This window comes from Pogona vitticeps, chromosome 4 (genome assembly GCF_051106095.1).
Source record: "Pogona vitticeps strain Pit_001003342236 chromosome 4, PviZW2.1, whole genome shotgun sequence".
NCBI classification, from domain to species: domain Eukaryota; kingdom Metazoa; phylum Chordata; class Lepidosauria; order Squamata; family Agamidae; genus Pogona; species Pogona vitticeps.
The window spans coordinates 104997651-105011197 of record NC_135786.1 but is presented as its reverse complement, the minus strand read 5'-3'; the positions used below and the strand labels follow the sequence as shown (position 1 = coordinate 105011197).

General features: G+C 37.8%; 1 protein-coding gene across 4 annotated transcripts in view; it reads right to left on the bottom strand.

Moving 5' to 3' along the window:
• KCNT2 (potassium sodium-activated channel subfamily T member 2) overlaps nucleotides 1-13547 on the bottom strand; it is a 330818-nt gene that overhangs the window by 218132 nt on the left and 99139 nt on the right. For all 4 annotated transcript variants that reach the window (XM_072998095.2, XM_078392307.1, XM_072998093.2 and 1 more), the window contains exon 2: nucleotides 2306-2385. In XM_072998095.2, the coding sequence (XP_072854196.1) occupies nucleotides 2306-2385 (80 nt within the window). The remainder of the gene's footprint in view (nucleotides 1-2305; nucleotides 2386-13547) is intronic.

Genomic DNA, 13547 nt, shown 5'->3' with positions numbered 1-13547 from the left:
AAGTTGTGCACTCCAAAATCACCTTTTATCAACAGAGATTTGCCACTGATAACATGGAGCAGCACAACAGGATTGCATCCATTACATCCTTTTAATCTGGCAATATACAGTATCACTTATCAGAAAGTCAGGTAACAAGAGGACTGAACACAAGCAGAATGAAGTACACAATCCTTCTGTCTGGGACAGACGCAACACTGCAGAAAAATACAGGCTGCATCAAATTTAGTTTATGCACAGAATAGAGATGTTTAATAGGAGTGATACCTGGAGAGTTTAGGTGAGGAAAACAGACAGTGAATAGCTGCTACATCATGGAATATGAAGGAAAATTCCCTTGAAATATGGCAGATTGCACTAAAGTTTCAACTCATAAGCAGAGGGGCATAATGACATACCATATTTTGTCGACAAAATATTTCATGAAAAACTGACATATTTTAAACATTCCAGAAATTTAAAGAGCACATTGGTTAAGATTAGAGATGGGGACGAACTGCTGTTTGTAAAGGGCGGTGGTAGCTAACCTTTGAGCATTAGAGCTGACTCTCAGGGAAACTGTTTCCCTTATTGCTGGCTCCGATGCCGTAAGGGAAGCTGCCACTGCCATCTTTGCAAATGGCAGCTGCAGCTGCCCTTAGGACATCAGAGATAGCTCTAAGGGTGTGTGTGGCGGTGGCAGTGGCCAAGGTAAGGAGGTGATGAGGCAGTAGGAAGGGGTCAGGTTGTGGGGGTGGGGCACTCAGCTATGGGGGTAGGGGGCTAGCCTAGCCTAGCTGTTTGGCAGGTCCATAGGCAAAGAGGGGAGGGGAGTCTTCCCTCTCTGGCTATTGAGAATGAATAAAAATGGCTAAATATTAATCTCTTTGTATTCATCAAGGTCTGCAGAACTGACGAATATGAAGAACAAATATTCCACAAATCAGTGATTTCTCACAAATATTGTGATTCTTTTTTTATTCATCCCAATGTCTAGTTAAGATTAATTTGGGGGTAAAGCAGGGTGTTCAGCTGCACACATTTTAGATATAAGTACTCCTAAAGGATGTGGGAAGTTCATGCACTGGAGATATACATGGGGGTTCAGTTCTTTTGGTCGTGATGCAATGGGTCTACTCTAGTTGTCACTTGCTAATGCATTTAAGACAATACATGTTTCATGTAGAACCAGAGGAAGAAGCAGTTCCCTAAATGTTTGGCTTCCTCAAAATTAAGTAGGTCTTTCAGATTCTATATCACTGTATTTTTCTACATTTTGCACATTTTCTGTGCCTCGGAGATTTGACATCTGTAACACCTCCAGTCTCTCTTTTCATGAAAGACTAGGAGCAGGCCATAACTTCTTCCTCATATCTTGAGTTCACTTTCTCCCCTTATCACATCTGAATTATTATTAATGATGGCAAATATGTGATTTTTACTTTGTACATTTCGTCTGCTCTGGGCCCTTTGGATCTTTGTTCTGATTATGCAAGAGGCTTCAGTTTTTACCACAGTTTAGGGCTACTCCTTCTGGTAGATTCTACATTTTCCTTAATGTCTTCTCTTACTTATTCCTTATATACACACATTCACATGCACACACAAACACCAGTGATGTCACTACTTTATTTTACATTTTTTTTAACTGCTGACTTTCCCATCTGGATTCTTCTGAATCTATTTTCCTGCACTTTCCTCAAAGTCTTTAGGAACCTGTTCCTTGGAATAGATAACTACATGTCTTTATTTCCAGATCTTTAGGCCAAAGATTGCTGAACAGCTGGGAACATAGTAAGTTTTAACTAGGATGATGGTGGAAGATTTCGACAAATATAGTCTTGTGGTTGGTTTTGCATAGTTTCATCTGATACTTTAATCCAGATCGTTCTGCATTACACTTTTCATTTCATCATTGCATTATACTGTATTAGAAATTCATTGGGTTTTTTTCTGATTTTTTTATTGTGCCTTCATTTCATGGATCTCATCCCTTGATTAATCTTCTGTGTTTTAAAGAAAGCTTCAAATTAACTGCATCTGTGATTTGCCTCATATAATCTCTGGTTACACTTTTCATGCATCAGGGTAAATAAAGAATTCTCACATTACATTTGGAATAGCAGATACATATAGGTCATGCAGATACATATAGGTCATGCAGTATGCAGAGAGCTTTCACCTTCATGTATCCCTCAGTGCCATGCAGACAGTTATTTGTGGAATCATCTTCTAACTGGAATCATACATTACTTTTCTTCTTACTCATATGTTTAATAATAACTTTTCTTCTTACTCATATGTTTAATAAAAACAGAATGCTTACTTGATCTTTGGTTTTTGATGAAAAATAGCTTTAGCCTCTCTTTAAATGTATTTTCATTCATGTAGAATTCAACTTGTACCCTAAAAAGAAAAAAGAGATGAAATTGTGTTAGACTTTAAATCTTCTCCCTTAAATTACACATGTTCTTTTGGCATATGCATCATACAAAAACTATTAAAGATAAACATTTAAAAATCCACAAGCACTTTCTCATGTTACATTTCGAGGAGGGGAAAGCAGGTTTAGTAAATAAAAATTCAAATCGATCAATCACTGAATTGCTGACACTGCCTCTTGTTGCTTACTAGTTCCTGGGACTTTACTAGGCAGCGCTTGAAAGCCTGCTGGTGCTAACTAGGCAGGTGTAATGGTGATGATCAGATTCAATTCAATTCAATTTATTGTAATTCAATTTTAATGGTTCCTATTCTCCCACCTTCATCAGGTTCCAAGGCTCCCTAGGGATTCCTTTTGACCTAGAGAAGCCTTTGGGAGCCTTGGGGGCAGGGGAGCCTTTACTAGCCAAAAATCACTGCCAGAACATAGTCCATATGATCAGGATAGCTGTTTGCATAGGCGTCAGTCTACAACAGAGACTTCCCCAAACCAGATGTTTAAGTATAAGAAATATAAGGCAGGAAGTGACTGCAGCAGCACAAGGACATGCCTATGGTTCCCAAACTTGGGTTCCTCTGTGTTGTGGGAATTCAGCTCCAGGTCATCTCTGACAGAATGGCCAACAGTCCAGAACTCTGGGAGGCACAGCCCAATGACACTTGGAGATCCATGTTTGGGATATATAGTATTTCTATGAAATGAAATACCAAAAAAGCAAGTCACAGTCTTATAAACCTTAAATGCATTGAAGTGTGTTTTAAATCTGGGTTGCATACACAATGCAACAGACAAGGTGCATTGTGTATGCTTGTAAATCTGCACATTTATCTTATGATTCAACCAATCCAGGACAAGTTACGAAGTATACATAAAAACCCAAAGACTCAACCACAGAACAGATAAACAAACAAACAGGACACATTGCTGTAATCAACTGTCACCATATAGGAACCTTACCCTGTGAGGGGGGGACTATATAAACCCACCCTTAGCATGAGTAATATTAATAGACTGGTACTTAAAATATTCTCTTTGATTGATATTGTAATATATACAATACTAAAGATTTAACTTTTGAAAAGAAATGTCAGGCAAGTGAATAGAAGCATACAAGTTCACAGATGTGGAAAAAAAATGCAAAAAGAAGCAGTGTTCTAATTTTATTCCTACAGTTTTGAACCACATACCTATATTTTCAAGAGGAAAATCACAGCACTTTCGTGACATAAAAGAATAGCATGCTAACAGTAAGAGGTGATGTAATGCTAATGAGGAGAATAAGTGTGGGAGCTAATCACTTTCAAATAAACTCCTATTTTGAATGCTCAAATAGCCTAATAGTGCCCTGTTTCATTCTAATCCCTATTCCTTAGCAACCAGAACTGCCAAGCAGATTGGCATTTCTATGTGATGGTTTCCATGAGAGAAAAGGGAGAGGAAGAAAGCCAAAATCAGTTGATTAAATTTTCTAGCGCCTTTTCAAGCATCAATAATAGATTGTCATATGCCCTAATTGAATCTTGCAATGTGTATGCACCCCAAAAGATAGGAGCAAAACACCCAGATTAGACAGTTCAGAAAGAATGCAAAGAAAGAGTTTGGAGGTACAGAGGTTAGGCTGTATTCCTACATTAGATAAGAAACACAGAGACATGAACTATGCTACTCTTTCTTGCTTCCAGATTATGTGAAGTCTGGAATGATACTGGAGGGTTCCATACTGCATCTTTTTCCCATGCCAGGATGCATAATTTTTTCTAGGATTAATACTGAGTATATAACATTTTTGTACATAGCCCAAGGACCAAATGAGACCCTTCAGGAAACTGGGTCTCTCCAGCATCTCAAAACAACCATACCCCAAAATTTTAAAATACCAGGAAAAAATGGCTCAAGAACTCCCTCTGTGCCCAGCTTCTCTAAGGCATACATATACCCTGAAATGAACAATAGTAGAGAGTCCAAGTGGAATTTTTAAAATAAAAAGCCAATTTTTGTAAGAAAAATCAGATTGAGGGTTAAACATTATGCCCCTCCAAGTCTAGGGATGGACATGTCTATCCCCTGGAATTCCAGAGGTTGCCCCACTCTGAGCTACACCAATGGACTGATTCAACATATACAAGCTTAATATCTTCACAGTTTTGGTCTGATGGTAAGCTTGGTCAAAGTATTGTTAGTTTCAAAACCTTTGGTTCGTAATCTTTTGATTATGAACCAAAAGTTCATCTTTTGATTCTGAAAGAGGAGAAGGAACTAGAAGCAATAGAAAACTACAACCAATTTCACTATTGAATGTGGACTATAAAATTATAGGGACAATAATGGCAAATAGGCTGAAAAATACCTAGGGGAATTGATTCATCCAGATCAAAATGGATTTTTACCTAAGAGACAATTGAGACATAATTTGAGAGTGATAATGGATATCTTAGAGTATTATGAAACACACCCAGATAAACAGATGGCCTTACTATTTCTGGACGCACAGAAGGCTTTTGACAACATAAATTGGAAAATTATGCAGAAACAACTCGAAATAATGGACTTTGGCCAGTACTTCATAAAAATGATAAATGCAATTTATGAGCAACAAACAGCAAAGATAACAGTCAATGGAGAATCTACCAGAATAGTTGAGATCCAAAAAGGAACTAGGCAAGGATGTCCTCTATCTCCATTGTTGTTTATTTTGATGTTGGAAATACAGAAGAGAGAGATAAGACAAGACAAAGAAATAAAAGGGACCCAAGTTAAAAATGAAAAGCCTTTGTGGATGATCTGGTCTTTATATTAGAAAACCCATTGGATTCAACTCCAAAATTACTGGAACAGATTGAAAAATTTTGAGAAGTAATGGGACTGAAGATAAATAGAGGGAAAACTAAACTAATTGTAAAAAAAAAGATGGATTAAATAGAAAAATCACCTAACAGAGAAGACCAAGCTTCAAACAGTCAAGAGAGTTAAATACTTGGGAACTTACCTAACAGACAGATGCTCAACAATAAGAGAATTACCGGAAGCTACTGTATGAAATCACCTTCATGGATTGCTGCCTTGTCGTGGCGAAGGGCCTTGAGCAATTCAGAGAAGCTATGGGCTATGCTGTGCAGGGACATCCAAGACAGAGAGGTCATAGTGGAGAGTTCTGATGAAAAGCGATCCACCTGGAGCAGGAACTGGCAAGGCACTCCAGTATCTTTGCGAAGAAAACTTCATGGACTAAAGCAAAAGGCTAAAAGATATGATGCTGGAAGATGAGCCCCACAGGTCGGAATATGTCCAACGTGCCACTGAGGAAAAGCAGAGGACAAGTACGAGTAGCTCCAGAGCTAATGAAGTGGTTGGGCCAAAGCCGAAAGGATGCTCAGCTGTGGACGCACCTGGAAGTGAAAAGAAAGTCTGATGCACCAAAGAAAAATACTGCATAGGAACCTGGAATGTAAGATCTATGAACGTTCATAAGCTGGATGTGGTCAAACAGGAGATGGCAAGAATTAACATTGACATCCTAGGTATCAGTGAACTAAAATGGATGCAAATGGGCGAATTCAATTCAGACAATTATCATATCTACTATTCTGGGCAAGAATCCCATAGAAGAAATGGAGTAGCCCTCATAGTCAACAAAAGAGTGGGAAAAGCTGTAATGGGATACAAGCTCAAAAATGATAGAATGATTTCAATACGAATCCAAGGCAGATATTTCAGCATCACAATAAATCCAAGTTTATGCACCAACCACTGATGCTGAAGAGGCTGAAACTGAACAATTCTAAAAAGAATTAGAATAGCGTCTAGAACTGACGACAAAGAAAGATATTCTTGTCATTATAGGGGACTGGAATTCTAAAGTAGGGAGACAAAAAATAAAAGGAGCAACAGGTAAGTTTGGCCTTGGAGTACACAACAAAGCAGACCAAAGGCTAATAGGACTTTGTCAAAAGAACAAGCTGGTCATCACAAACACTCTTTTCCAACAACACAAGAGGCAACTGTACACATGGACATCACCAGATGGGCAATACCGAAGTCAGATTGATTATGTTCTCTGCAGCCAAAGATGGAGAAGCTCTATACAGTCAGCAAAAACAAGACCTGGAGCTGAATATGGCTCTAATCATCAGCTTCTTATAGCAAAACTCAAGCTTAAAATGAAGAAAGAAGGAAAAATCACTGGGCTAATCAGGTATAATCCAAACCAAATCGCTTATGAATACACAGTGGAAGTGAAGAACAGTTTTAAGCAACTATATTTGGTGGACAGAGTGACTATGGATGGAGGCTCATAACATTGTACAAGAGGCAGCAACAAAAACCATCCCAAAGAAAAGGAAATGCAAGAAAGCAAATTGGCTGTCCAATGAGGCCTTACAAATAGCAGAGGAGAGAAGGGAAAAATGCAAGGAAGAAAAGGAAAGTTGCAGAAAATTGAATGGAGACTTCCAAAGAATAACAAAGAGAGACAAGAGGGCCTTGTTAAATGAACTGTGCAAAGAAATAAAGGAAAAGAATAGAAAGGGAAAAAACAGAGATCTGTTCAAGAAAGTTGGAGATATTAAAGGAATATTTTGTGCAAAGATGGACATGATAAAGGACAAAAATGGTAGGGACCTAACAGAAACAGAAGACATCAAAAAGAGGTGGCAAGAATACACAGAGGAATTACACCAGAAAGATCTGGATGTCCCAGACAACCGAGATAGTGTGGTTGCTGACCTTGATCCAGACTTCCTGGAGAGTGAAGTCAAGTGGGCCTTAAAAAGCATGGCTAACAACAAGGCCAGTGGAGGTGATGGCATTCTAGTGGAACTATTTAAAATCTTAAAAGATGATGCTGTTAAGGTGTATATTGTCTCCCTGTTTATTGAACTTACCCGTATGCAGAATACATCATGCGAAAGGCAGGACTGGATGAATCCCAAACTAGAATTAAGATTGCCAGAAGAAATATCAAGAACCACAGAATGTGAGGAGGAATTAATGAACCTCTTAATAAGGGTGAAAGAGGAGAGTGCAAAAAATGGTCTGAGGCTCAACATCAAAAAAAGTAAGATCATGGCCACTGGGCCCATCACCTCCTGGGAAATAGAAGGGGAAGATATGGAGGCAGTGACAGATTTTACTTTCTTGGGTGCCATGATCACTGCAGATGGTGACAGCAACCACAAAAATAAAAGACACCTGCTTCTTGGGAGGAAAGTGATGACAAATCTCGACAACATCTTAAAAAGCAGAGACATCACCTTGCCAACAAAAGTCTGCATAGTCAAAGCTATGGTTTTTCCAGTAGCGATGTATGGAAGTGAGAGCTGGACCATAAAGAAGGCTGACTGCCAAGGATGGGATGCTTTTGAATTGTGGTGCTGGAGGAGACTCTTGAGAGTCCCCTGGACTGCAAAGAGAACAAACCTACCCATTTTGAAGGAAATCAACCCTGAGTGGTCACTGGAAGGACAGATCCTGAAGCTGAGGCTCCAATACTTTGGCCATCTCATGAGAAGAGGAGACTCCCTGGAAAAGACCCTGATGTTGGGAAAGTGTGAAGGCAAGAGGAGAAGGGGACGATAGAGGACAAGATGGTTGGACAGTGTCACTGAAGCTACCAACATGAATTTGACCAAATTCCAGGAGGCAGCAGAAGACAGGAGGGCCTGGCATGCCCTGGTCCATGGGATCACGAAAAGTCCGACATGACTTAACGACTAAACAACAACAATTCAATGAAATAAAGCAGGATCAGGAAATATGGGAGAACAGACAGCTATCATTTCTAGGAAGGATTGAAACTATAAAAATGAACATACCACCAAATGTACTTTTCCTCTTTCAAACCATTCCAATAAAGCTTAATTGGACGTTCTTTGAGGAATTGAATAAATTAACCTTAAGATTTGTCTGGTCAAAAAGGAAAAGCAAGGATAAAAACCAAATTACTGCTGGAGGTAATAGAAAGAGTAGGCTTTGGCCTACCAGACTGGACACTGTCCTACCAAGCTTCAGCTTTGGTATGGCTGAGAGAATGGAGATGTCTGAGGAATAAAAGGCTTTTTTATCTAGTAGGACATGACTTGCCGATGGGATAGCTTTAGTTTTGCCATATCATAAAAAAGCCTTTCTATGGTATGGCAAAACTAAAGCGCACAAATATTTTTAAAATAACCTGATAAGAGACGGTTTGCTAACTGCAGTGGTGCCCCGCATGACGATGATAATCTGTTCCGGGAAAATCGCTGTTAAGCGAAATCATTGTCATGCGAAAAGCCTTTCCCCATCGGAATGCATTGAAACTCAGTTTAATGTGTTCCAATGGGGAAAATACCTCGTCGTCCAGCAAAGATCGCCCATAGGGAAGCCACTTTGCGAGTGTCGATCAGCTGTTAAAATGGCTGCCCTGTGAAGCATGGGTCCAGAAAACACAAGGCAGCCATTTTAGGAAGCTGACGATCATCGGAAAAAATCGTCATCTTGTGAATAAACCATCTGCGAAGCACGGACCTAATCATCATCAAGCGGAATTCCCCCATAGGAATGACTGTTTTGCGAATCGCTATAGCGATCGCAAAAAGTCATTGTCATGTGGCTTCATCGTACAGCGGGGTCACTGTCTAGCAAGGTACCACTGTACATGGGAAAAAGTAAAAACCAGAATCTATAGCAAAATACCAAAATGGTTCTCTCCGATAGAAGTATTTACTTATCCAAATCTTATCAACTTTGAGAAAATAGTGGCATATAATGAAATATTGTGCAGAAATTGTCAGATTGGCAATGACAATTAAAGTGAAAGAGGATTCGGAGTATTATCAAAACTGAAATAAAATGTATGAGCGGCTAGAGCAAAGAAATAAGGTATAGAGACAAATGAGACATGATATGATATGAGCAATTTGATGTATATCCTGTGAACATGATGAATGATAATGGAAATATTTTTGTGTTTTTATGTCTTGTTGTTGTTGTCAACAATGACAACAACAACAACAACAACAGTAGTAGTAGTAGTAGTAGTAGTAGTAGTAGTAGTAGTAGTAGTAGTAATAATAATAATAATAATAATAATAATAATAATAATAATAATAATAATAATAATAATAATAATAATAATAATAATAATAAACTTTTCGTTCTTAATCTATACTCCCAGGCTGTCTATATTGTTTCAAAAGCTCCATTTTGATTTCAAATGTCATTTCCTAATATGGTTCTACCATATTAAAAGGTATAGAAAACCTGTGTACAGAGCCATATCAAAATAAAAACAGCAAAAGAAAAGAGACCACAACAAAAGCAACCATGAGGTTGAATACTGGTGATATAATCAAAGGGGGAGCATAAGCTTCCAAGGCTGCAAAACCCAGAATCCAAAGATTTCTATTCATTGTGAAAGAAATTGAAAAGGTCATCTTTGACACAGTTGCACTTTGGCAACTCCTGGCACATTTGAGAATATTAACAGCTACCATGCAGATAGATCTACACAAGTTATAGACCACATGTTGATTAGCTAGTCTGTTCATGCATGGCAGTGTAAATGATCAACAGCTAAAAAGCAAAGCATCACTCACTTCCTTCTTATTTACAGAATAGTTCAATTTCTACTTACTTAAGAGACAATAAATGCTTGCTGCTGCTGTCTGTATGCATGGGCATATTTGTTTCTGTAGGGGGATACTGAATGCTCCCCATTTTTTAAAAAACCAAACCTTCCCACATGTAGAAAATAAGCATGCCAAAGACAGGATCCAAATTCTCTTTCTTCACCACCTGCCATATTTTGTGTGTGTGGGGAATCTGTTATGTTACTTTATACTGAAGCAACCAAATACAAAGCCTGCATACAATGTGAATTTGTGTTCTCCAGGAAAAGCTTTACCTCATGATTCTATTGAAGACGTAAAATGGCCCAAATACAGTCTCATTCGAAATAATGAATAAAAATTTGCATTCCATGGAGGGGAAGCAATGTTCCCTCAGTCAACATTTGATAAATATAAATTGTTTCTATAGCATATGAAATGCCACAGAGGAATGTATATGCAGCATGCTCAAAAGCAGAGAAACAAGCCTCATCAGAGTCAGATGTAAATAAATAAATAAATAAATAAATAAATAAATAAATAAATAAATAAATAATAAAATATAATAAAATAAAATAAAATAAAATAAAATAAAATAAGAATGAGGGAGAAATTTTAAATGAACCTCCAGAACCAACAGTCAAATTTAAACCCATATAGGCACCAAAATCCATATTTTCCCCAATTTTTGCAAAACAGTTTGTTTTTTTAAGCATACATTTGCTTACAACAATGCAAATATCATAGGAAGTTAGGCACAAAAAAACAGAGTGCATGAAAGGGAATTGCTTGTAAACATATTAGGAAACATGTCTACATTAAAGGGCTTGTATGAATTTGACCAAACTTTGGAAGGCAGTGGAAGATAGGAGCGCCTGGCGTGTTCTGGTCCATGGGGTCACGAAGAGTCGGAAATGACTTAATGACTAAACAACAACAACAAAATTCATTCTGATTGTTTAGAATAACAAAGTCAAGTTCAAAAAAATGTTATTTAAAGCTACTCTGAAAATACTATAGACATATCAAACTCATATACCATCTTTGAAACGTTGCAGTATTCAAAATTATTAGCTTCTGATGAAGATAAAATGCAAGGAGCACAACAAAACTGGATTATCTGCCAAATTCTAAATGAAGTCAGGGAAACTATAACATGGTGTTTATACCTTTAAAAAAACAGAAAGAAGCCCTTGCCATTTTTGATTTCCAAGGAGATGCAAAGCTGAACTAACAGATACACAGCTTGTCAACACTTGTTTCATCAATCAACCTAACTTGCCACCAAAGCCTAGATCCAAAGTGTTAGCACATTAGAGCATTTGACAATGGTATAATCCTGTTAAAATCCATTTTTACCCTGCTATATACCTGCAAGATAATTTAATTGTGATGTAAGCATCCCACAAGGCTGCACTCCCAGGAACATTCCCTTCCCTTCCACATCTTTTTATAAGAGTTAGGGAATTTACCCACTGCTCACTTGGAATATTAAACCACCAAAAGGACACTAATCTCACACCTGCTGCACACTTCCTACAGTAGGCTAACATGTAAAATGAATGCTGGACCAGAGGGGACTTCCATCTGATCCAGCACAGATCTTATTATTTTTAGATATCACTTCCTCATTGCAAAAATCTACCATGCATGTTTAATATATGCTATACACTAGATACATTAGAAACTTTCATATCTCATGGGAGATACAGTGAACAGTTGAAATCACAACCTCTGGCTCCATAAGTCAGGTACCCAACTCACTGAGCTATCCAGCCTGCTACTGTGTTTTACTACATGTTTTCATCTTTGGGGACTTAACAGGATATTACATGACTCACAGAATTTCAGCAGCCATGACCACTCAACTATGAAATGACTGAAATCTGTTCTGTACAGTACATTGAGTAACGTTGACTAGCCATGGAAATATTTCAGAGATAAAGCATTCCCAGTTTCTGTCCTGAACATCCCAAAGTTCCCATAGAATCCTTTTCATCATTGGGAAGCTGAAGGAGGAGGGCTGTGTGATATGAGGATGAAATCTTTTAACTACCAAAAATTGCTGTTGGTGATAAAGTTATCCCAAGATTCAGAATATCAGCTACTGATTCACAATGCATTTTAAAGCTAATCAAAGTATTTGAACCCAATAAGGTCTAATATGCACCAGAACGATGTTCTGGGCTGGCTGCAATCCATCATCCAGTTTTGCATGTTTAGGATGCAATTTTATAAAACACATAAGAGAAAACTGGAATGAATTAACTGAAGCTTACTTTTAAACAAACACAGATAGCAATGTACAGTTAAACTTCATTGCCAACAATAAAGTCATGACTGAACCATTAGACTGTAACTGTTAAATATGGTCCAGCACAAACTGGTGCCAGAAGTAAGACCAACAACTATTGGATTAAGTAGCACACTACCTTATCACCCATCTTCTCCACTGATTTAAGAGGGTCACCAACCCTTTTAGAAGGAAATCATTACATTTTATCTACAGATAATGGACTTATTGCTAGACAGTGTCTCACATCACCATTCACCACAGGCTATACACAATAGAGCTGATGGAAGTTATAATCCAACAGTACCTGAATGGACAGTCTTGTAAGTCGTGTTTTCAAAAAGGAATAAAATTTGCATCTACTACACAAGCTGTGCTTACATCTACCAGTTTTAAAATCCGAGTAGGCAAAGTGTGGGTCTCTAGATGTCTGTCTCATTTTACTGACCTCGGAAGAATAGAGGCTGAGTCAACCTTGAGCTGGCTTCCTGGGATTGAACCCCAAGTTGTGAGCACATTTTAGCTGCAGTACAGCAGTTTAACCACTGTGCCATGAAGCTCCAACAAGAGTTGGAGAATGATTTTTGTGCAAATTGTACAGTTTTACAAAATTACAACAATGGTTACAATGTTGCATGGAATTTTAAAAAACCAGAAATGCTGGATAGGTTTTTTGCAAGCTTTCATTATTCTTCTTTTACTGTCTATACTTTACAAAGAGGAAAATATACAAGTTTTGTGCATTGATGTTTGTACAATTGCAGATAAAAAAAGAAAAAGTAAGAGGGAAGTGTATTTTCTTGTTCTTGATCTAGAGGAGACAATGAACTCTCAATGTCTCAATAATTTATCACATCCCTGTACTGGACTGCAGTTCCTATCCTAGCCAGCACAGTTAAAAATGAAAAATTATGGGAGTTATAGTTCAACAACACAGGGATGATGGTTACAATTTGCCAATCCATGCTTTCAAGCCTTGTGGTTGCAGCAAAATCACTACACACATTCATGACAAAGAAAAGGAAAGTAGAACAAGATTCATTCTACATTTCTGGTAGAAGTATTTTCCTTTAATGTTTCCTCCTAAACATTTCACATATCTAACCATCTGACTTGTATTCTGATAATACAATTTTCTTAATACTACTACTACTACTAATAATAATAAACACCTTCCATGGTAACCCATTCATTTTAATCTTGCAATGTTATTTTCTTTACTAAGGCCTGCTTAAAGTTGATTATCATG